The following is a 25981-nucleotide window of genomic DNA, read 5'->3' as shown; positions in this document are numbered from 1 at the left end:
GGAAAAGCCACTTTAGGAATGTAAGGAAGCCCTATGGAATGCTATTTTCATTACTTCAATCAATTTCTGCTAAAGACAGCTTACTCTTTTGTACATACATAAAACCTATCTCATTTTAAATGAGAACCTTCTCATAAAGATTTTACAAATGAGATTAAACTAGCATAAAGCCATTTAAGGAGAGTATCAGTCCAATGTGAACTAAACAAATTATCACTCTCCAACCTTACTATTGCTTTGAGTTGTAAGTCCCCTACATACCAACATTCAAGTTGTGAACTGTTTTTTTTTTAATTTAACTAAAAATAAATTTTAATTCCTTTATATGTCTTTGAAGTAACAAAATAGATATGCCAATTTTTATTACAAAAATGAACTTATGAAGCTGTTTTCATTTGCAGTTACTTTCTAGAACAAGTTATTGATTAGTTCATAAATTTTAAATAGAAAAAAAAGTTTGTGTGTGGTTTGTACACATGCACAACTTTTGCTAAATCTTTTCTTAGAGACGTTTGCATTTTCCTCCTTAACAGTTTATTGGTTGTGTCAGTCTTAACCACAGAGGTTAGCAGTGTGTATTAAGTATTTTGCTATGCCCTTGTTCTCTAATACAGTATTTACTTTGGCTTACCAACTTTTTTCCAAGGAATTATCAAGAAGCATTCATCTGGGCTTTTCATAGTATTGATTTATTTTTTAGTTGCTCCTTTTAAAAGAAAAAAAAACAGTTCAACAAAATCTATTCTTGTTTGACCTATGATCTGCTAAGTTTGATTTACTTTACAAAACAAAAAATAAAGTCATTCTGTTTGCATTTACTAACAAGTTGCAAACTTTTGAAGATGCGAACATGTGTTCGCACGTCCAATCACGTAAGTTAGTTCAAGTGTCTGGCATACGTTGTCACGTGCATGCACCATTATGCTTTTGTGTACTTTACAGTACTGTATAGAGTACAGTAGTAACAGTATATTTACTTCAAGCCCAGCATGTCCAGAAGCAAGCGTAAAATCAGCGGTATATAGCCGCTGTGTTAGTCGGGTACCTAGGCTAACTTTGTTGAACTTACAAACAAATTGGACTTACGAACACGCTCTCAGAATGGAACTCATTCATATGTAGGGGACTTACTGTATAAGTCATTCATTCTACCTGTCAGAGGAAATTAGTTTTAGATGGGTCTACTTCCTCCTGAACCTAGTAGAGAAGTAGGAGAACAATAAAGGAGAACACAATGAAAATGTGCTGGCTAAACACCAATAATATTTCCATTAACCTCATCTAGGTGTACATACACCATACTTCCCACACATTAACATTAGATTGCTTTTAACAACATAACATCCTTCTCTATTCCTTCATCAGATCAAGTCTCTGAAATTGACCTGATTGATACTGGATAAATTCTGTTTCCAGAAGCACTTTGACTGATGTGTGTGTGTGTGTGTGTGTGTGTGTGTACACACATACCAGTTAATAGCACAAAGCTGGATTGATGAAGGAAAAGAGCACCAGTGCCAGGAAATCTGGGTTCTGGCCCTGGCCTTTACAATTCAAGTCACCTTCCAGGACTTCGATGTCCTTGTCATTAGTAAAAGTATTCACTAATGTCTCTTCCAGGCCTAAAGAATTCTGTGTTTCCAAATCGTTGGCCAGGGTCACCATAGCTACTTCTGTCCCCATCATACTCCTCTAGTCACTTTCAGCAAAGCCACTGGACTGAAGAGGCTCCTAGAGAACAGATACATGAAGGTTGAGGTGGGATAATCCTGGCCATTTGAGGAAGCTCCAAGAAGAGGTCGATCTCAGATGGATGTGGGACCTGAAGAAAACATTAAAAATGTTTATATTTTTTATCACAAGGGTATTCCCAGTTTGAGGTAACATTGTAGATATTAATTTTGATGGCTAAAGAACATAAAGGCAAGTCTAAATTATGAGAGAATTTAGGACAAGTCTGACAATTTTTACTACATGAAATATCAGGCAAATATTAAGCACCAGCTATCACGAACCAACCAAACATTATAGATCAAGGCACTCGCTCACGTATATGTGGGGCAAACAAAGGTGTACCAGGCATGCTTGCTCTTCTCAGTAAGCCTACAATTTGGTAAAGGATATAAGGCACAGCACTTGAAAATAAACCCAGGGTGCAGAGTGACGTGCTAGAGAGAGCACTGCTCTAGTGGTCGGGCAGAACTGCTTGAACTGGGCAAGATGGCCACAGAATACTTGTGAAGGAGACTGGGTTCCTGGCTTCATTATGAAGGATCAGCTGACTGAGCAGAAAACTTCTAAGATGGAAGGAAAGTCAGGGAAATGCTAGGTAACTGCAGAACTGAGGGGAACATCGTGGGAAGGGCATCCTGGAGAATGAGCAAGAAGTTGAAATGAAAAGAAAGCAGGATAGGAAGCTGAGAGACTGCTGTGCGGAAAATATGCATAGGCTGCTATGCTGCTGTGAAAGGAACCTGAGCTTGATGTCGAGTTTGGGTCCTGGTTTTCCTCCTTATTTGTCTGACTTCAGGCAGATCACTCTACCTCTGGCAGCCTTGGGTTTCTCTCCCATAAAACGGAGATAGAAAGATCGTGCTCACAGAGATTTTTATACGGCGAAATGAAATAATGCGTTTGTAAAACATAACCTGTTATGTAAGTCTCAGGTATTATAGTTCACTTACTTTCTTTTTAAAGGTAACTCTGCAGAATCTCATTTTTTAATGCCGCTGTTACCCTAACCTTCACAAGTCAAAACTAAACTGTTTATGGAGACTGATTTATAGTGGTTTACCCTGGTCCCGATGTCAGTCTTTTGGATCCTAATGTCTCAATGTTTCTCTTACCTGAAAAGACCTGGGGATTTTAGGATAGCACAAAATTGATATAAACTAATAGTGTGATTCACAAAAGCTGATGCTGTGTTTAGGCTTCCTTAACATCCTTGGACAAATAATAACTACCCCATCATATGTAGAATCAGATCAAATCTAAGGTTTCGGACACCATTTATTGACATTTAGTGTGTTCACATGGAGCTTTTGGAAACTGCCGTGTGAAGAACAACAGAAACAACTGAAGATGTTTAGACCGAAGAGATCAGCTGGAATGTGGAAAGTAAAAAGTTCTGAAACTTTTCCTGTAGACCCTGGGGTCTCTTCTGAGTTTTTAAGTGAGAAAATGACACGGAGAGGTAATTCTTTATGAAATTCGGCTCCGTAATTGGGTCAGTGGGAGATGACTCTGTTAGTAAGAGGCAGACAGATCAATGAGATGTTACTGAATTAGTACAGAGTGACCCCAGTCTGTGTCCAACAGTACTGAGGGATACAGGGAAAAAGGAGTGATCAGAATAAGGAGATAGCCCAGGAATAGTACACGTGTTTGACAGATACTGAAAGACACTGAGTTGACTGACAAGAGGGGAACATTTCAAGATGACAGAATGGCACGGCAAAGGAAGAGGTTACAAGAAGCAAATTTTATGTGGGGAGAAAGGAGAGAGGTGCCAACCATCTGTTTAGAGTACATTGAATGTGGATTTTGAAAAGGTGGTGGTAGTAGTAAAAGATCTTAAATTTGGTACTGAGAGGAAGAAAACTCTGTGTTCACGAGCACAAGATCTCACGTATCCCACACTGGTAGAGAAGATACCTCGAGGTGTTCTGGTCAGCCCAGTCCTTCCACAGATCCTATGTAGATGGGGAAATCCTTTCCATTTCCATGCTCTCCTTATTCCTCCTCCTCTCTCTCCATCTTGCAGCATGTCCTTGAAGACAAAGCACAAGCAATAAAAATCTAGGTAGGTAAGTTTCCCTTAAATCACGCCCATGTATTTCAGCAAACCTTCAACTGGCTTAGAACTAGAGGAGTGGTTCTCAACCAGGGGTGATTTCCACAGCCACCACCACCATCACCCCCCAGGGACATGTGCAATGTCTAGAGACATCTTTGGCTGTCACAACAGGGGCAAGAGGTGCTATTGGCATATGGTGAGTGGGGGCTAGGGATGCTGCTAAACATCCTACAATGCACAGATCAGCCCCCTAAAACAAAGAATTCTACAGCTCCCAAAGTCAATCGTACTAAGGATGAAAAACTCTGAACTAGAGAGGTTCACAGTCTGTATTAGAACATCCTTGAGCCCACCAGACCTCTTTATCCTACCCGTGGGGTAGGATGTTCATAGCAAAGAGTCTCTAGTCACTTCCTCGAGCCTTGACATTTTTTTGTGCTGAAAGTTGGGGAAATCAGCAGATGTTGGTCTTCCAATTTTCTTTGCTCAGTGTTCTTTCTTTGCTTGGTGTTCCTTCATGGTGACTATAGCCTTAGCACTGGCCTAGCAGTTCCTCTTCATTTAATTACAGATTGAGGGTAGCATATGTGTAAAGCCAAAAATTTAGATTCATAGGAAAAAAAATCCTAGATATCTCTTCTTTCCTCACTCCTGATCTTTCATCCAAAAATAAATTCTGAAGAATTGAGAATTGGTAAAATCACCTGTGGCCATATAGTTGCTCAACTACATCTCATTAGTGCATCTTACCCTCCTCTAAGAAAATGATTCTTACCCTTAAACCTTGTCATTCTGCCTTTCCTCCAATTCCAAATCAAAGATTAGACTATCACTTTGTATCAGATATGTTTTCAATTTAGTTAGCAAGCCTCAGTGTCTCCAAGAAAATATTATACATTTGGGGGAAAAATAAAAGGACTAAACTAGAATGTGTCTTGAGGGCAGTGATCTCTCATCTTTGTAACTCCGGTGCCTAGTAGAGTGCCAGGCACATAGCAGGTGTCCAAGAAATATCTGTCCAGTGAATGAACAGAACTTGCTGAGACAAGTAAAGGAGACACTAAAGTTTCCATAGATTTGGTCCAAAAGTGAGAGTAAAATAGGCTAAAACCTCGGAGGGGTGCTGACCCATACTGGTAGAGTTTGGGTGTCCAGGAATTGAGATCGTTGTGATAGTACAATATTACTTACTGCAGGACAGGCATGTTAGTGTTACTGCAATGATCACAGAAATCCCACATGCTGAGACTGGGATAATAATGGCCCAGAGCAGGAGCTGATTAGCAGAAGGGGCTGGTTTGGCTGCTGAAGGAAAAGAATAGTGTCAGCTCTAATGTGTTTCCAACTGCCTGATACCCATTCTGTGCCCCTTATATTGATACAACTGTAAAGCATTTTTCACTTTTTTGCCTGGTCAGCTCTCCAAAATGCAGCTTCCAGCATTTTTCTTGCATAACTCTTTCATCAGACACGTACTTGTGGGCAACTAATACCAGATGTCAGATATTAAATGTGAAAAAGAAAATTTGAACTTTTGCATTTGCTGAGTTAAGTTGGCATAAAAAAAAGATTCTCAGGAACGCCTTTAAAAGCTATCTTGTCTTCCTATCTCATTTCTATAGCTGATATTACTATGTATTGCTACTAATAATTGATATTGTGTTCTAGAGATACCTTATTTTTCCTTCTCCAGCTCTGTCATGCCTTCTCCCTTTTAGGGTGTCCTCTTTAACACACACACACACAAACACACCCCTTACAGTAGCTGCCTAAAGCTACAGAAGCCACTTTGCATTCATTATCAGATACACATTTTTCATCATACAGCCTAGAGCTTCTGGAAGAATAGAAGAGACCCAGCAAAGAACCAAGCATGGATATGGCTTGGTAGTAGGTAGGATCATCCTGAAGGAGAGCTCTACAAACTGGCTATCAGCTGTAGAGCACAGGGAACAGAGAAAAGACAGGGCACACTAGGAAGGATGCGGGTGGGAGTAGAAAGGTGTATGCGGTACTGCTGTCAGTCCCTCCCGCTCAGGAGCAGCAGCTACACCATTTATTTTCAACCCCTTTGAGGAATAGTTAGCAACGTCTGGAGAAGGGCAGGGACACAAAAGGAATATTAGCAGCTCATCCTCTTCTGATTTCTCCAGAATGGCTTACAAATAAATATTGAGCATTTACTAAAGTACCATTTCTCATTTTTCTGATTACAAGTCTTGGGGATAAATTTCGGTCTTTAGCTTATTGGACTTCTCCTCAGCATTCGGCCCAGTTGACACTTTTCCTCCTGGGACGTCTATGACACCACATTCTTCAGTTTCTGTTTGTGACTCAGTTTTCTTTGTAGGCTCTTCTTCCTCTTCTTGTCCTTTAACTACCGTTGTTCCCCATGGCTCCATCTGTGATCCCATTCTCCTCTCACTGGCCCCGGTAATCATGGGGTGATCTCATCCACACCCAAGTTTGGAAACACCAGCTGATTTCTAAATCTGTATACCATATTTCTGATCTCATTTCTGAGCCCCAAATTTGTATTTCCAGCCGTTGACTAATGGTTGGATGCCAGCATCTCCACCTGACTAAAATTGAATTCAGTATCCATGTATTCTTTCCAAAGCATATCTACCACCCGCATTCTCCCATTTCAGTGAATGGCAGCACCATCAGTGACCCAAATAAAAGGGGAGGCTTACCTTTGTGCTCACTGCCCAGTAGCTCCCACTGACTTTCTATGCTGTATTGAGAAAATCCCTGCAACTGATTCCTTTTCTCCAAATCTCCTGCAGCAACCGCCTTCGTTCAGGTTTTTCTGATCTCCAACTTAGTCGCCTTTATATTGGTCTCTTTGCCTCTGGTTTTCTAGGCTTTAATAATTCCTACACATTCCACCACAGTGATCATTATAAAATGCACATTTGACCATAGAGAACCTACTACTTAGAGACTAGGGAAAGTCGTTTTTTTATTATTCTCTAAAACACCAGATTGGGTGGAGACATCGAGTGATTAACAGAGTTGGCCTCTGCAGACCAGAATGACACCCCAAATAACAAAGAAGCTCTTGCTATTATCCTGGGAGTCTAGATGTTTCACAAATTCCAACTCACTCCTGGCTTCCTCTCAGAGGTCACTCCTCATCCATCCTCAAGCCTCACTCAGCCTGGAAAGAAGGTATGTGTTTAAAGAGACAGAAAGGGGAACCAGTTGCAGCAAATGTGCTCTGTCGTGATACCTATTAGGAACCTGGTAAGGCACCCCAGGGCAGACCCAAAATCCCAAGTGCATAGTTGTGTGACGACATCTGCACATATAGCTCATTAGACAGCCTGAGTGGGACTCTGATTGACCCCTTCCACACACACACATATATCTTCCAGTACATCAAGGGTTAACAAATTGGGCCGGCCCAGGCTAAAAGAGCCATAGACCCAATCTGTTTAATTAATAAATTTGGGGTAAAGAGTGGGTATTTAAATAGTAAAGGTTTATTCACATTGACATAACTATTCCTATCGACTATACACCTAATTTACGTTTGTTTATGCAGTCACCCCTTGACCTCCCCCACAAATGCATTATTTGCTTTTGACTCTAAATGATACTTGCCATCCAGTTCATGAGATCTGAAGTATTTAAAGCTCTCTGACCACAAAGACAACACTGGTGCCTAGCAAGATGCTTGGTATGTGATAACTACTTAATAAAAACTGAATGAAAGAAAGAATGATTAAACACATACTGTTAATCATCTCTCCATTAGTCATTGTGAATGTGGACCAAATAGGACAAAGAACTAGTGTTTTCAATTATCGTGAAAAGGGATACTGCTCATCCTTAGCATGAAGGAAGAATTGAGAGAAGGCAAACTAGGGAAAAGATGATAAAGCTGGGCAGTCTAAATCATCTTTAAATAATAGCTCCATCCTTTTATATAAAGGACTACATTCTATTTCCTATAAGTTAACAAACTACCATGCACAGGCCAAACCTGGCTTACCACCTATTTATTTATTTATTTATTTATTTATTTAATTTTTTTTTTTTTTAATCTTTGTGGTACGCGGGCCTCTCACTGTTGTGGCCTCTCCCGTTGCGGAGCACAGGCTCCGGACGTGCAGGCTCAGCGGCCATGGCTCACGGGCCTAGCCGCTCCACGGCATGTGGGATCCTCCCAGACCGGGGCACGAACCCGTGTCCCCTGCATCGGCAGGCGGACTCTCAACCACTGTGCCACCAGGGAAGCCCCCCACCTATTTTTTTAAATAAAATTTTGTTAAAACACAGCTATGTCATTCATTTGTCTTTTCTATGGCAGCTTTCATGCTATAACAGCAGAACTGAGTTGTTGCCAGAGACCAAATGACCTGTAAAGAATAAATATTTACTATCTGGCCCTTTTCTGAAAATTTTTGTCAACCCTTGCCCTAGAGTATCATATGTACTCATATTCCAAATATAAATGATGTCCAAAATAAAATATAATTGAAGCTGCTGTTACTAATTTGTGTAATACTGTCTACCTTAGTCATGATAATCTAAAAGTGGTTAAATAATTATATATCAGTAAAGTGACAAGAATGCTGAATTAATAAACTTTTTACTATAGGATTCAAAATTCATTTTTATGAATTCTTTAGAATACATAAAAGATGATAGAGATGAGTTTGTACTATTAATAAAATCATGTCAAAATTTTATCTCATTACCTATTGAGGAAAATAAAGAATCCACTCAAGATAGAAAGATCTAGAGTAAATCATTCACTAAGATGAACTACTAGACCGTCTAAAATATCTCCTCTACTACAAGCAAAAATAAGAGGAAGATGTAAGACATACTACACATAATAAATTATGCTCGATGTGTAATTTTTTACTATGCAGCCACAAAACATATTGTTATAAGTGGGGCTAGGGCTGAGAGAGGCCTGGTGGTGCTCCTTATAATCAGCCAAACAAGTTACAAATGTATTTCAAGTATTTGAGTTCTTCTGTAATAACCCATTATGGGTTTAATATGCATAAATTTATAAAAGCCCAACTTTTTCCATTTTATATTTCCAGATGATTTCACCTCTTGGGGAAAGAAACTTCTATAAGTTTACTACATGTAGGGTAAACTATTTGGTCATGGTTTTGGTTAAAAATGACCGACTTGGTTCTAAATGAACCTGTAGTTCTTAAAAGGTACATTCACCCTCAAAAGACAATGATTTGACATCATGGGACCATGGGGAGGGGGCCCCCAAAATGAAAGTGCCAAAGCCCAGAGAGCAAATCCAAAGGAGGACAATTCTTAGTGCTTTCAATCACAACAATATTGTTATAATAACTTCCCAATATGTTGACTTGATGGATAGAACTTACTTGGATGTCTAAATTTTAGAATGTTTATTAAAGAAAATAAGTCTAGTGACATTATAGTCAAACCTTGTACAGTGACCTTAATAAGTCATAGTAATACTGTCATTATCATTTTATTTGCATGTCTAAAAATACTGCAAAAAAATACTATCAGAGTCAATATACATAATTCTGTGATGCATCTGGCTGAGTTATTTTCTTTTTAGACTCTACACAGCAGAAACTTCCCAGAACAATATCACTTACATTTTTGCCAGTTGAAGGTCTGTGACACTGTTAAGCCTCCATACTTGACAAGACACACGAAGCTGTGGTTGCTTGTCATATTGAAATCCAGTTCGCTGCTAATCGTGTAGAGCTCGGTTTCAGGATCCTGGGAAAGTGTTGTATTGGTAGAATTTAATTCTTCTCCATTTTCCAACCAGGAAAGGTGAGGCTTTGGAAAACCTCCAGAGGTTGAGCAAATTATCCTTCTGTTGTTAGGAGATGGATTTCCAAGATCAGTTATACTAGGGACAGGGAAGTCAGCTGAAGAAAGAACAAGGCCGTAAGTACATATCATTACATATTTGTGTGTGTGTTTATATTTTTAATAAATACCTATCTTTAATCAGAATAATAAAATATAATTTGCAACTTCCCATAAGTCATTAATATTTATGTATAATCCAAAGACTAATTTTGGTTTGAATTGGTTATATCAATTCTTCATAAGGAGGTAGGAGGGCACTTATTAAAGAAAGAAGTAGGTTCATGTGAATAAATACTGACATGGTATCAATACTTGCATTTGCAAGAGGTGAAGAAAAAAATAATAGACAACACGTTAATGTTTCTTAGGTCTGGACATTATCTCATTTCATCTTTACAACAACCCTAGGAGGTAGGTTGTAGAGCAAAAAAGGTCAAATATCAGTAATTTCATATGATTTAACCTAATACAATGTTTCACTTTATAAATAATCAAATTGAGGTCTAGAGAAATCACAACCAGTAAGTAGCAGAACTGGGATTTGAATTCAAGTTTTTCTGATACCAGACCTTTCCCTTCCCCTGACTTCTTTTCTTTTCTTTCCTTTTTTTTTTTAGAGCTTCAAACATTGCTGTTTTATTAAAACATTAAAAATAAGATTATATTGAAAAACATATTCTCAGAAAAATACTAATGCCATGGTATTAGAGATGTAAACAAGCAGATTAAAATATGTCTGCCTTCTTTTCTTTTCCTTTCCTTTCCTTCCTTTCTTTTACTTCTTTTTCTCCTCTTTCTTCCTAATTTTTGAGGTATACAAAGTAGCTCTCTTTTATGTATCTATTTATTAATTCATACTGTACTAAACACCTGAGAACCCACCATCCAAACTGAGAACCAGAATATTGACAGTAACTTGTGTAAATCTACTTGTATGGTCTTAACTTTGCTGTCTCCCTACTTCCCACACTACTGAGGTGGGAAGTAGGTAACACTACTCTAAAGTTTGTTTAGCATTACCTTACTTTTTCAAAAGTAGTCTTTAATCAGATAAACCTCTGTCCAAATTTTACACTATTGAGCCTGTAATCTCAACCACTGTACTTTACTGATTCCCTTACTGTTCTGACATGCCTTATGAGGACAGAGAGACCTTCCTAATATTCCTCCAAGATACTTGAGGCACTCTTTCATTTGTGTATTTGCCCCTTAATAAGATAGTAAAATAAAGCAAAGCATAGTGAAATGACTGCAGAGAACACAGGAAAAAACTCCCCTCACCTCTTCCTCACTTATTGTTAGGCTTAAAGAATTTATACTTCTTAGCATAATGTGGGGGACCAATCCCCCCATACTTCATCTTATATATTAGTTTTTTTTCAGAATTCAGAGTCTCACAGAGAGATGTAGTATAGCACAGTGGTCATCAAGACCAGGTTTTTTGTTTTGTTTTGTTTTTATTTGTTTATTTTTGGCTGCATTGGGTCTTCGTTGCTGCGTGTGGGCTTTCTCTAGTTGCGGTAAGCAGGGGCTACTCTTCGTTGCCGGGCACAGGCTTCTCATTGTGGTGGTTTCTCTTGTTGCAGAGCGTGGGCCCTAGGCACGCAGGCTTCAGTAGCTGTGGCATGCGGGCTCCAGAACGCAGGCTCAGTAGTTGTGGCGCACGGGCTTAGTTGCTCCACAGCATGTGGGATCTTCCCGGACCAGGGCTCGAACCCGTGTCCCCTACATTGACAGGCAGATTCTTAACCACTGCACCACCAGGGAAGTCCCAAGACCAGGTTTTATAACCAGTTTTGCCTTTTAACACTGGGCCAATTACTTAACCACTTTTAGTCTTAGTTTGCTCATCTGTAATATGGGGATAATAATACCTGCCTCCCAGCGTTGTAAGAATTAAATGACATCGTTAATATAAATCACATAGAACAGAGCCTGACACACAGGAAGTTAGTTAATAGACTAATGTGAGTCTTAAATTTGTCCTCTTTTTTTTTTTGTTTTTTGCGGTACGCGGGTCTCTCACTGTTGTGGTCTCTCCCATTGCGGAGCACAGGCTCCGGACGCGCAGGCTCAGCGGCCATGGCTCACAGGCCCAGCTGCTCCGCGGCATGTGGATCTTCCTGGACCGGGGCACGAACCCACGTGCCCTGCATCTGCAGGCAGACTCTCAACCACTGCGCCACCAGGGAAGCCCTTAAATTTGTCCTCTTTTAAATGAGTTCCCTCATTTAAATCAAGTTGCCAGGTGAAAGCTTCCAGGACTGCCTGGTGGCACAAAGTTATGACAAGTGACTATAAATGCCAAGAAAAAGAAAAACTTGGATTTGGTTAGGGATAGAGTCACCTTTCTTTTTTGAATTAATCCTGTTCCTAAATTAAGTTTGACATTTTCTCGAGCCATTTTTGGTTGACATTATTATTTTTTACTCCTTTAATTTTTCCTATAAGATCAAATAATTACACTGGTAGCTAACAACAAGAATATTCTGTTTCTTTTTCATAACATCAGTATGTCATGTTATAACTTGGAATAACAAATCCAAGTAACTCATATCCTAATTATGATTCATGTTCATTTCTGCACTTTGCTTTTCTAAGAAACATTTAGCCGCAAGAATGCCACTAATACCAAGGATCATATTAAAAACCATCTTTTCAAGGTCTGGCTGGGCTTAGAACAGCCTAAGCTCTGTCTCCTATCCCTTCTATAAGGTGATCTGTTTAGAGTAACAGCTCCTAAGGCTTTGCAAGACTGTGAACCATCAAAGAATTATTCTTGTGTCTCTCATTTTAATCAATTAACCCAAATTGGTAGGGTAAGAATATCTTATTAGGAAAGGAAAAGGTGCATATGCTTTAGAAAGGTAAAAATCCATTAACCTAGTTAATATGTTAACTAGTATAGCGAGCTCCTCAAATGTGCTGCTTAATGAAGGCTTTCATCCATTGATATTATGCTGCTATTATATCATTTAGCAAATATAGAGAAAGCAACTTGTCCCAGTTAGCCTTTCTCAGTATTAGCACTGAAAATCTCATGTCCAAGGAAACCCCTCAGTCCTGGGCAGAATGGGACAGTTGGTCACCTTGGCCTTGCTTCTCAAACTGCAATCCTCAGCAGCAGCACAGGCCTCACCAGGGAGCTTGTTAGAAGTGCCAGACCTGCTGCCTTTGAATCTGCATTTTAACAACATCCCCAGGTCATAAGCACCTTATCATTTGGGACGCACTGTTCTAACTGACTCGATTGGAAATACCAGAATTGGTTCTGTGTCTAATTAAGCAAGTAGACTTTCCATTTTCGTCTTCCCTTACCTGATTTTGGTGCTCCACTCTCCTTTTTGAGGCCCTCAGCGCTCCCATGCTACCACTTTAGCTGTCCTTGGTCTCCTACGATAACCTGCTGCTAGGGCCTGCCCTCCCTGAAACTCTGCCTCTTCTCCTTGGATTTTCTTCTTTATCTTTCTATCAAAATGTACATGTTCTAGGGGCTTCCCTGGTGGCGCAGTGGTTGAGAGTCCGCCTGCCGATGCAGGGGACACGGGTTCGTGCCCCGGTCCGGGAGGGTCCCACATGCCGCGGAGCGGCTGGGCCGGTGAGCCATGGCCGCTGAGCCTGCGCGTCTGGAGCCTGTGCTCCGCAACGGGAGAGGCCACAACAGTGAGAGGCCCGCGTACCGCAAAAAAAAAAAAAAAAAAGTACATGTTCTAAGTCTACTTCTGTCTGGATATTCTGTTAGAGAACTAACTATGTATCTAATGTAATTAACTAACACAGGCTAATATGTCTGTGGTGCCATCTCCCCCAGGGAACACATTTTTATCTTTAACAGGGATCTTGTGGGGAAAAAAAGCTGAAATTAGCAGGAGAGGCTATAATAGTGGGAATTCCAGGAATCGACGCAGGTCTGAATTTTGGAGGAGGTGGGCTTCTCAGAACCCCTCATATCTCACCACCATATGATCATTCGCTCTCTCCATGGTTAGGGAATACACAGAGTGAAGTTCAAGATAATCCCATATGAATTTGGCTTACCTCCTAAGCTTTAGGTATGATCTGGATGTTACAGCTAAAGATTCAATATAACTGAAGACCAAAAGCAGGGAAGAACAGTGAAGACTTGACTAAGGATCCACTTAAGTTAACTGATATCAAGGTTAATTATTATCTTTTATTAAAAGGTTTGAGCCTTTCCACTAAAGCCTCAAGTGCCCAGGAAGAAAAAGAAATGTGTTTGAATTTCAAGTATGAGGGAATGGCCCAGGGCTGCCACTTCTCAATGAGGGCTCAGAATATATTAGTATCCTCTAGCAGTATCACCTGTGGTTAAGTCACGGCTTCTTCCTACCCTGCCCTTCACAGTTCTCTAACATGTAATTTTGTAGGAATGACCGTTAGAGGAGAGCTTCAAATATACAATAAATATAATAGAACAATAGCCATAGTATTTATGCCTGCATTGCTCTTATACCTTTCAACATACTTTACAAGAATATATTACTGGATCAAATCCAGTTAATAGTATAGCTACATCAAATCAAATGTGTCCCTTTATGATTCAGAAGATACTTCAGGTCATTATAGTGCTCCAGGGTGATTGTCATGAACTTAGATTGTCAAAGTGCAAGAAATGCAACTAATAGATATTTCCAGGACATCCTGAGAAAACCGTTAGGGTTCACTGTAAAACTAGAGACTCAACCCTAAGAAATGAAGTGAGATACACCCCTCTTTGGTAAAATTTCCACTTAAATCAATAGGAGTATGTCTTTAAGGGCATCAAGAGTCTGCCGGCTTACTGAAAATCAGAAAGTTCCACTGACCTCTGACCATTAACTTCACCGAAGTCCGGTGTTTCAGTTTGTAAGACCCTTTCTCAGGCTTCTGAATAACACAGGTGTAGGTGCCATTGTCTGACAGGCGCAGAGCCAGGATCACAATGCAGAGGTTACTGGTGACGTCAGTGATGGTGCGGTTCTCGTACCTGGGCCACACCGTCACTTTTCCAGACATGACAGCCAGCACCATTTCATTATCCTTTTGCCAGTAGATGCGAACTCTCTTCAGTTCTTCAGTGGATATGTTGTAATCACAGGATAGCATTGCTGCTTCTTTCACTGTTTTGGTCACCTGGATAATGCCTGTGGAGAGACAAACAGAACAAGATCATATACCTATTAAATATAGATGCCTGCACAAGCAAGAATTTGGAGTTGACGGTAACAGAATTGAGTGTTGTATCCAGTACCAAGCAGGATTGGAGTGTTCAGTTTGATTTTGGTTTCTTTGGTCCCCAGTGCTTTTTTTCTCCATTTAAAAAATAGTGATTAAAAAATAACATAGGGCTTCCCTGGTGGTGCAGTGGTTGAGAGTCCGCCTGCCGATGCAGGGGACACGGGTTCGTGCCCCGGTCCGGGAAGATCCCACATGCCGCGGAGCGGCTGGGCCCGTGAGCCATGGCCGCTGAGCCTGCGCATCTGGAGCCCGTGCTCCGCAACGGGAGAGGCCACAACAGTGAGAGGCCCGCGTACCGCAAAAAAAAAAAAAAAATAAATAAATAAAATAACATAAATTTTACCATCTTAACCATTTTTAAATGTGCAGCTCAGTAGCATCAAGTGTATTCACATTGTTGTGAAACAGAACTTTTCCATCTTGCAAATCTGGAACTCTGTATGCGTTAAACCACTCCGCTTTCTCCCTCCCGCCAGTCCCTGGTAACCACCACTCAACTTTATGTTTCTATGAATTTTACTACTTTAGATATCTAAGTGGAATCATACAGTATTTGTCTTTTTGTGACTGATTTATTCCACTCAGCATAATGCCCTCAAGGTTCCTCCATGTTTTACATGTGTCAGAATTCCCTTCCTTTTTAAGGATATAATGATAATGACTAATATTCCGTTGTATGTATATATCACATTTTCTTTATCCATTTGTCTGTCCATGGACAATGAGAGAGAAGGCACACTAGTCCCAAAAGAAGAAGGACTTTAGGAGACCTAGCATGTGAGTGGCAACTACCAGTTAGACAATGTTATTCCCACAGGGATAGGGAAGTCATATTTAAGGAATGTGAGATTTTGAAGGAATTTCCCTGATCATTTTGCTGGTCTTATTTTACAAATGAGGAAACTAAGCCCAGGAAAGGAAACTGCCCCAGTTTTGCAGAGAACTTTTTGGGCCACTCTCCTTGTTTACTGGTTTCCCCATTTGAGGCCCAGTTCTAGGATAAGTAAGCCAGCACTGCCCGCTCCCAGCTGGGCTCCATCACGGGGCTCTTTTGCTTTGAGAAACAGTCCTTTTCCTTCCAGGCCCGGCTTGACCCCATGACCTCATTCTGAAATGACTCTCCTCATCCCCACCTGACAAGGCCTCCATTACTCCTCTGGACAATTTCTGCCCTCTCCAGCTACCCTAAACAGATGGATATCTTGTCTTTATCTCCCTTGGCTATCTGCAATCCGCACAACAGGTGCCCTACAACCTAGTTTTGCTAGAGGGTCCCCATTTAAAACATTTGCCCATTTCCCATCAGCATATCACAGAAATATCAATATTTCAGCATCCAAACTCCATCTTTTTGTTATTTCCTAAGCACTCATCAGTAGCACCAAAATCCCTGTCAGACTATATTTTCTGGTTTTTTGGTTTAGAAGGCATACTAACTTTTCCTATGCTGTGCTTGACCTAAAAGCAGAGTTCCTCTAAAGCCCTGCTGCTTTCACAACTGACCACCCCCCCAAACCCCCCCAGTGCTACCATGTTGCATCTTCCCTCCGGTATCCTCCAGAGCCACACAGAACCCCTGGGCAGGCCCATGTCTCACTAGGATAGGGATCTCATTTCCAGGCCCACTCTCCTTGGGCAGTAGGATCATGGGACACTAGCACCTCTCCATCTCACCAGCTGTTCTACCTGCCTCCATCAGACTGGATGTGGCCCTACCGCAGCATTTAGGAAGAGAGTATTGTGATGGTAGATATTTTCACAGCAGTGTGAAGTACCTCAGGACGATCGAAGGCCCTTCTTCCGACAATCGTGCTGAACATTGCCAGCCCTAGATTTAGGGAATATAACTGAAAAGGGGGAAATAAATGAAAAGGCCTACTTGAGGGGAGCAAAGAATAGCTAAATAACCCAAACTCTCTTTAAAAAGAGATACAACAAAAGCAAAATGATATGTAGAAGGTGCATGGACTATGGATTCCTGTTGATTTGGGATCTAGTCTCAGCTCAGCCATTTTCTGATTAACCTGTTTCCTCATCTGTAAAAATGTTATGATGCCTACCTCTCAGGATCATTGTAAACTTAAATTCAAATAAAATGATATAAATGGAAAAGTCCCTAGTACATAACAGGTCTTCCGTAAGAGTTTCCTTTCCTCTCTCTCCCTCCTCTCACCCACAACTTGTACCTTTTGGTCTCTTTCATCTCACTCAGGGGTTATGTCAGACGCATGGAACCCTGGTCTTGCTGTGGGCCAGAAAGACCCCATGATAGAAAGCAGCTCACTCCTCCGGGGTCCTAAATAACTGTGTCTTTCCTGTGCCCTGTTTATTCCCACCCAAAAAGAATCCAGGATTTCTAACTCATTTTGACATGTGGTGACATTAGCAAAAATAAATCTTAACTGAAAGTGAGCTAACTTCAATCATAGTTCTTAAGGAGTTTTTGTCCAGCCATCTGAGGAGAAGTGTGGGTGTTTGTCTAAAGGTCAACAGCAAACCATCAATGGGCTCTTCGATGTTCCTATGTGAGATCCCCTCACCAGATGCTGATGCTGAGGAAGAACCAGACTGAAAAGAGGAACCAAAAATCTTCTGGGCAATTCCCACCAGGACCTTGCTTCCATACTCAGGGACTGCTACATGCGTTTACAAGAAGACAGTCGAAAGATTTCTGAAGGGTTTTGTCCGCTTCAGTGGTTCTAGAGAGGAAAGTCAGGTCTCAGCATTACTGCCTAAATAGTTGGATTTTGAGCTTGCTTTGCCATTTTACAAACTGGCCTAGCAACACCTACCTAATAACATGAGTTGAGGTTTCTGTGAGGGAATGCAAGTAAAACCTTACATGGTGCAGGCACACGACCCGGACCATTGTCTTCTCCAGACATCCACACAGCCCCGTCCCTTGCTTCCTTCAGGGAAGGTGTCCCCTTGTGGTGAGGGGGACCCTCACCTAACCCCTGACCCCACCCATCCTGCCACTTGTTAGCCCCTTGCCCTCATTTATTTCTCTTTGAGCTTGTCTCCAGCTGCTATATATCAGCTGGAGTTACTTTGGGGGCCATGAGAGCACGGGCTTTATCTGTTTTGCTTGTTGCCATATCTGCAGAACCTAGAACGGGGCCTGGCCCATAGTAGGTGCTCCATAAATATTTGCTAAATGCCTGGCTAGGCATTAGGAGATGAAATCTGCTTCCACCGCTGTGCATTAGAATCATAACCTGTAACACGTTGATTAAACTCCTTGGGCCAAGGTATAATTTCTGCAAAATGGGCATAATACTATCTCCCTGACTTACTTCACATAATTACCATGGGGGGTCATATGACACCCAGAGGTAAAGTGTTTTATTAACTGTAAAAGCTATACAGGGCTTCCCTGGTGGCGCAGTGGTTGAGAGTCCGCCTGCCGATTCACGGTACACGGGTTCGTGTCCCGGTCCGGGAGGATCCCACGTGCCGCGGAGCGGCTGGGGCCATGAGCCATGGCCGCTGGGCCTGCGCATCCGGAGCCTGTGCTCCGCAACGGGGGAGGCCACAGCGGTGAGAGGCCCGCGTACCGCAAAAAAAAAAAAAAAAGAAGAAAAAAAAAAGCTATACAGATTTTTTTCATGGGGCTATTTCTCTCAGACACAGCACCTCATGTGTTGAATCACACCCAGGATGTGGCCAGAATCACTGTGGTAACCAGCTGACACTTGCACTGAGTCAAGTCCCCAACCCCTGCCCTTCCTGACCACTTCAACTCTCCACCGATAAACCCCCAAGAGAGGGAACTTTTTTCCAACAAGCATAGAGGTCACTAGTTTTAGACAAATAATGTACCTCTCAAAACTCAATCTACAATGGAATATTATTCAACCAAAAAAGGCATGAAGTACTGATACTTACTACAACATAGATGAACCTTGAAAACATTATGCTCAGTGAAAGAAACCATACACAAAGGCCACATATAATATAACTCCATTTAGAAGAAATGTCCAGAATAGGCAAATTCACGGAGACAGAAATTAGATTAGTGGCTACCAGGAGACAGGGCAGAGGGAATGGAGAGGGACAGCTAATGGGGATGGAGTTTCTTTTTAGAGTGATAGAAATGTTCTGAAATTAGGTAGTGGTGATGCTTTCACAACATTGTGATTATACTAAAAACCACGGAATCGTACACTTTAAAACAGTGAACTTTATGTCACTGCAGGGGGAAGAAAACCATACAGGACAATTGGGAGATACAATAATAAAATTTAATGTATAGCTTTAAAAAAATAAGAACCCAATCTAGGAAGCCATGAGTATCCCCTAGTCCCTCCAAACTAGAGCAAGGCAGTGTGGACACTGGGCTGGCCACAATGCCCCTTCCTCAGAGGTGAACCCCAGCAATGGTCAGCAGGGCTGCACCACCGCTTCTCCTAAAGGAGAAAGAATCAGGTGCGCACAGCAGCTTATATCACCGTGTACCATAACGTATCTCACTGAGGACCTTCGTGTGCTTTTTAAATAAAGGTTTTCCCTGACTCTAGAAGAAGCACACATTAAATTTGCAAAGAATGAAAAATACAGAAGCGCATAAAAGTCACCTGTAATCCCACCACCTGGAGATTTACTGTTAATGGTCTGTGTGACCTTTAACACAAAGGAAGTGACCTTTTGGGGCCCTTCTAAGTGCTTTTGATTAAGTGAACCAGCATCCACGGGGCTTGTGTGGGCCCCAGGCTGGGTGCTGGGCACACAAGGAGGCTAAGAGGTATCTGCTCTCCAGCAGCTGACAGATTTAGACTTGTCATCTGATTTTTACATTGCTGCCAACTTTCTCTCCTCTATAGGCGCAGCCTACACACTCGTTATAAATCTGATCCTTACTTTTATGTGTCTCCCTAAACAGTATATGTCTAAAATGCTCGGGGACTTCAACAGCTGATATCACAGTAGTCATAGCAAGAAGCGTGGCTTTCAGGATGCCTTGGCCAGCAGCATGCAGACAGAACATGGTGGGAGGGAAGAAAGAGGCTTTGTTCACAGTGGCACTCTGAGGGCACTCTTTTCCTCTAGCTCAGTGTTTCTCATGCCACAGAATTCCAGGCCAACACCTATCCTGCATCCCTGGCTACTCCTACCCAAGGCCTCTCCCCTCCCCTGAGAGCTGTGTCTCCCTGAGAGGACCCCAGCTCTGAGGAAAAGCTGCCCATGTTAGACAACCACCAGTCTCTGGAGCACATGAGTCCAGTGTTTCTGCCTCCACAAACCAAACTAGAAGTGGAGAGGAGCCCTGCTGGTACCACCCTGTGCAGGAAAGAGAGGTCCCCTGTCCTGGGCAGCAATGGATGGGGTGTCAGGGGGAAGTGCAGCTCTCCTACACAGGAGAGGAAAGGAGGGGCTAGTGTGCAAATCCCCTGCCCTGAACAAAGTCCTCCGTGATTGTACTCCACTCTCTTTGTCCAGTCTTGTCTCCCACAGGCCATGCCCAATCCACACCTGCACTTCAGTCTGGCAAATCCTCACCAGTTCTACGTCATACACATTCTCCAATCCCTCCATCTCCCTCCAATCCCATTCTTTTCATCGACGCTATCATCAAGTACTATAAGCTACTAAATGGTTTTGGCAGTCCCTATGGCTGCCCTACAAGCCATTCTTTATGCTTCAGCAACACCATTTTAAAAATATATATATCATTTAGAGCTTTACTACTAAAGCTAAAGGTCTGTGGACCAGCGGTATCACCTGGCTGCTTGTTAGAAATACAGAAATGCAGGCCCGTCCCCAGGCCCACCTAAGCAGAAACTACATTTTAAAAAATATATACAGACTTTACCTTTTAGAACAGTTTTAGGTTCGCAGCAAAATAAACGTAAAGTACAGAGAGTACCCGTATACCGCCGCCCCTGCATGGGCACAGCCTCCCCACCACCGATATCCCGCACCAGAGTGGTACGTTTGTGACAGTCGATGAAGCTACACTGACACATCACTATCACCCAAAGTCCAGTTTACACCAGAGGTCAGTCTTGGCGCTGTACATCTTATGGGTTTTGACAAATGTGTAACGACATGTATCTACCATTACAGTATCATACTGAGTATTTTTACTGCTCTAAAAATCCCCTGTGCTACATGGAACTCTGCTCAACATTCTGTAATAACCTAAATGGGAAAAGAACTTGAAAAAGAGTGGATGTGTATAACTGAATCATTTTGATGTACATCTGAAACTAATACAACGTTGTTAAGCAACTATACTCCAATTAAAAAAAAAAAAATCCCCTGTGCTAGAAACTGCTTTTTAACAAGACCCCCAGGTGATTGGCATGTATAATTAAAGTGTCAGCAGCACTGATATAGACCGTGTCACTCCCCTGCTTCAAATCCTTCTATGGCTTCCCAGTGCCTCCAAATAACATTCAGATCCCTGGCCTTCAAGCCCTATGGAGCCTGGTCCCTGTCTCCCTGCTGCCCCAACACTGCCCACCTACACTTCCTTGCTCCTGTGTGTCCCTCACATGCTGCTCCTTCCACCTTCACCCAGATCACTCTCACCACTGTCCCCTCTGGCAGAGAAACAGAGAGTTTCTCGGTCATACATTCATTTGAATGATTGATTAATCTTCATCTTCTTCCTAATGACTGTAAATTCCATGAAGGCAAAAGCCAAGTCAATTTTGCTCACAACTTGTCCCCAGGACCAAGAAAAGTGTCTTGTACATAAGAGATGCTCAGTGTTTGTTGAATTCATAAATGATTAAACAAAAGAATAAACCTGACTCATCCTTACTCACCCCTGACTCATCCTTACCTTCCGCGTCCTTCACCTTAAAGCCTGCCCCGCTGCCGCAGCCCACCCTGGTCCCAGCTTTCCCAGGTCTGGGGCGCTTACAGTCGGGGCCAGTCACTTCACTGCTCTTCACTTGCTTGTGGGTTTGTTTTGCCTTCTCCAACTAACATGCATCTCTTTGAGGGCAGGAATCCCAGGCTCAGTTTTTAAGGCCCACCTGATACACAGTAGGTGTTCAGACAAAAGAAACTCATGGATTCCTTTGTTGACTCAGTATACCAACAATAAAATCTGAATGTAGCTGTAGAACAAGGTACTTTCCTAAATATCTTTCTTTAGCTCAAAGTTTATTTCCTTCCATTTGTCCCTAATTTTTCTGGTATAATTGTTATAGCCTTGGTTTTAATTTTCTTTTTATACTTTCTCTCTTTTTTATTGTTTCTTTCTCTCTCCTCACCCCCCTTTCATCTCTCTCTCTCTCTCTCTCTCTCTCTCTCTCTCTCACACACACACACACACACACACACAGAGACACGCTTGCACGCATGCATGCACACATACCACATTTCTAGGAAGCCTGTACATTTCCTTCTACATCTTTTAAAACTCATTAAGATTCCCCAGAAGACTCTAGATTGGGAGTGCTGCCCCCGACTACCCAGAAGAAAATTGTAACTGTTGGAAATAATACTGTCCGTAAGATATAAAAAATCTGATGTGAAACTTGACTCATGGTTCTCTTGGTTCAGCAGCAGTGTAAAATAGCAAGTTTTACAGCTCAGGACAGACAATGTACAAATACCAGAGTCACAGTAATCCCTTCCCTCCAGTGCCCTCCCTCACACCTTAGTCATTCTGGGTGATGGCTGCAGTTTTAAGTAACCAACGCTTACCAAGGCAACCAAGACAAGGCCCTTTGATGTTCGGCTCTTTGCAGATTAGGAAACGCTGCAGGAGGCAAAGGCTCTTCTTTGTTTTGATGAAACTAGGTAGTACGCTGCTCAGCACAAAGCAGATCTTTTTTTTTTTTTTTTTTTTTTTTTGTGGTACTCAGGTCTCTCACTGTTGTGGCCTCTCCCATTGCGGAGCACAGGCTCTGGATGCACAGGCTCAGTGGCCATGGCTCACGGGCCCAGCCGCTCTGCGGCATGTGGGATCTTCCCGGACCGGGGCATGAACCCACGTCCCCTGCATCGGCAGGCGGACTCTCAACCACTGTGCCACTAGGGAAGCCCCCAAAGCAGATCTTTTATTTGTTCTGACTTTAAAAAAAAAGTCAGAGCCACCCTGTCAGCAGGACCAGCACCACCCTTCCCAGCAGCCCCCCAAGTCCAGCACCTGAGATGGAACAAAAGCCTCCAGAAATCAAAATATTCTTTGTAGGACACACCTGAAATACCTATATAGTAAGTTAAAAACAACTCAAAATATGATTTGTGCTAAATCTGATACTACTTAATGTCAGATGCCTGTGTTGACAAAGGGCATCAGCACCTAAAGCATAAAAATAAATATTGAGAAAATTTTAATATTAAGAAGATTGTATGTTACAACTATCAATACTTTCTTTTCCCCCTTCAACTTGGAAAGAAGATCATCACTGTTTAGTTTTAGAAGCAGAAGACTTTAGCTGTGTTGTCTCATAGAAATGTAGTTTGGGAACCAGAGCCCAAGGCCAGTGCCTTAGCGTTTCACAAAATGTAAACAAGCACCTAGTGGAAGAGATCACAACTCGAAGCTGTCCTTCTGAATCAGCTTTTGGCTTTGTTAAAATAACGCCACCCCACCTTTCCTTTAAGGTCTGTGTTCTTGAGCTAACTTGGCCACTGGCTTGCTGTGTGATCAAGGGCAGGTCCTTTAACCTCTCTGGACCTGTTTTCTCAGCCCTAAAACGAACTGAAATACCCTGAAGGTCCCTTCCGTCTCACAGAAGGAGGCAGCACAGAGAACACCATTTCCTCTCTCTAAACCCTGAAGCAGTGGACTCAGTCAAGTTCCTGGAGGTTGCTTACCTGAACAGAAGTAAAAAAGACCAGCCAGCACCAGGAGCTGAAAGAGCTTGAGGTATGGGCGCTTGGATGGGATTCCCCACTTCAGCGTGTGATCCATGGCTTCTGCTGATGAGGATGGAAGACAAAAGCAAACAATTTCAAGCCAGATGAGACTCGGGCACCTCACAGCTTACACCAGGCAAGGCAGAAGACAATTCAATTGCCCCACACAGAGGGTTCTCTCGCAGTGTTTGCAAAACACACTGAGGAGAGGCTGGATGCTGTACCTGGGTGTCCAAACTCCTAAATATAAAATATTATGGATTTATTTCCACAACCTGAAAAGGAAAAAATAAAAGTCACCCAGGAAGGAAGACTGGCCCACCATGGGTTGTAAAACCTGTTAGTTGGCCGCCTGAAATGAGTCAGGGATCGTCATCTGAGCAACCTCTAAGTCACGGCACAATCTCTAGGGAAAAGCAAAAATTGGCGGACCTCTGCGGAAGTGACCCTGCCTGTGCATGCATGTTCCAAGGACCAACCACCGCTCTCCCAATGCCAGAAGGGATGATGAAGACTGCTAGAAACACAGAGAACTAACTATAAGGGCCCTGGATATCAGCAAGCCCAGCCATGAAAGCTTGGACTCTCTTCAGAACATACCGAGAACACAGAGCACCAGGAAGGGCGTATTTTGTCCAAGGCAGTACTTAAGTCACGAAACTACTTCTTTCCTAATATATTAACAACAAAAAAAAGTGTTTCCATTTTTGAATACTTCTACACAAAGAATATGTCTTAAAGGGGTAGAGGATCTCAATCAACGGAAAAGTGTCAGTAAAAAAGGAAGAGAAAAGACATGCTGAAAACATTACTTATTTATATTATGTACTATAATGTGAGGAAGCGGATTTGGTTTTTTTTAGTAAATATATTAAACTTTAGGAATAAAAATGAAAGCTGTGCTCTTATGTGATCCTCTCAGATTGCCACCAGAGACAGTTTAGTGCTACAGGGAAATGTCTGGGACCCCTCGTTGAGCCAGTTTTTCAGCCAAACTGGATTGTTTTATCAGCCACACTCCATTTTTAGTCAGGATTAGCTTGGATTCACTTATTCATCAGAATTTTGCTGGTTGTGGAAAACTCAAATTCAGCCTACAAAATTAATATTTCCTACCACCTAGGAAACTTAAAATAATGGGCCGTAACTCTGATGATGATTCTCCAAGTATGTTGGAATAAGAGACCCCCTGAAGGCCCTTTGGGGCGAAAGTATGCATCTTGGAGGTAAGAGTGACGGTATGTTTCTTTAAAAAGCAGTCAGGTTGTTGGTCACTAGGTCTACCAAGCTATCCCATATTAAGTTAATAGTAAATGTACTTACTTGCTGAAGAACAATTCCTCGTTTTCTCTTGTGTTGAAAATCGAAGGATGAGGCCCCACTTCTGTTCCTTTCTTGCTGTCTCCAAAATACTGGCAAGTCACTCAGTTGTCTTTGAGTGATATTTTACAGAGGTGGCATTTCCCCTCCCAACTTCCTTTTACTTGGTAGAGAACTCTGATGTTCAGAAACACTTAAGTCAAAAAAAAAAAAAAAGAAACACAAGTCAAATCAGGGGATGAGCAGAGTGTTATTTATGTGCAATTTGAGGAAGCTCCCTCTGCTCTCCTACTGTTCCCTCCAGATGGTGTCACAAACCACACAGCAGCCCTCCCTCACCTAGTGCCAGCACTGCCTCAGTGTCAAGGAGAAAGGAAACTGCACTGGGCAGCCTGGGGGAGAGGGTAGAAAGGTGCCCCACAGTGGGAGGGGCTGACTCATCGACTCTGGTGGTAGATCGTCTATGAACCTCATGGGCTGGCTGTGTCTGTGCTGGTCTCAAGTTTTGTTTTAGCACCCAGAAGTACCCCTCCCTAGTCACAGTCATGCCACTGCAGCAGTGGACCACCCATCTCATGTGTAGTGGACACTTTGGGAGAGTGCTTAGCTTACAAGGCCACCCTTACCTACACTCCCACCCCTCTACCCCCACCATCTTCACAGAGTGGGTGCCTGCTAGCCAAGTTGGACATTGTATCCCAGTCACCCCAGCCCCGGTAGAGTAACCCTCAGGTGAACACAGTGACAGAAACAAAGGGTCGGGTGAGGAAGCTTTTAGTCCTCCCCTGACAATTTCCAACCAGCCTGCTACCTCTGTGTAGAATTCTGGAGCATTCCATGGGTGAGCAGCCAACCCATGTTGGTCCAGTGGATCTCTTTTGCACCCGTGGAACCTGAGCGCACCTTGTCTGAGCCTGCACCTTTCTCAGTCTGCTTCTGGCACTGGGGCTTCTCTGTTGCCTTGGC

The 25981-nt window shown here is 42.3% G+C and overlaps 1 protein-coding gene across 6 annotated transcripts; it reads right to left on the bottom strand.

Annotated features, from left to right (window-relative positions):
• Window positions 1-1243: 1243 nt before the first annotated feature.
• On the bottom strand, window positions 1244-25334 carry CD80 (CD80 molecule). Of its 6 annotated transcripts, none has more exons than XM_067738801.1 (7): window positions 25019-25334; window positions 23654-23758; window positions 14461-14778; window positions 9409-9690; window positions 4988-5101; window positions 3655-3769; window positions 1244-1822 (listed from the first exon to the last, which is right to left on the bottom strand). In XM_067738801.1, exons 2-6 carry the CDS (start codon window positions 23748-23750, stop codon window positions 3693-3695), a joined length of 888 nt encoding a protein of 295 aa, XP_067594902.1. In that variant the 5' UTR covers window positions 23751-23758; window positions 25019-25334; the 3' UTR covers window positions 1244-1822; window positions 3655-3692. The 6 variants fall into 6 exon arrangements, with proteins under 6 accessions (XP_067594902.1, XP_067594905.1, XP_067594903.1 ...); XM_067738804.1 differs by having other exon boundaries at window positions 23654-23755; XM_067738802.1 differs by lacking the exon at window positions 25019-25334 and adding an exon at window positions 24296-24319.
• Between the last annotated feature and the right edge of the window lie 647 nt (window positions 25335-25981).

The sequence above is a fragment of the Pseudorca crassidens genome, chromosome 5, assembly GCF_039906515.1.
Source record: "Pseudorca crassidens isolate mPseCra1 chromosome 5, mPseCra1.hap1, whole genome shotgun sequence".
Taxonomy (NCBI): domain Eukaryota; kingdom Metazoa; phylum Chordata; class Mammalia; order Artiodactyla; family Delphinidae; genus Pseudorca; species Pseudorca crassidens.
The sequence above is the reverse complement of the archived record's forward strand: the minus strand, read 5'-3'. Positions and strand labels throughout refer to the sequence as shown.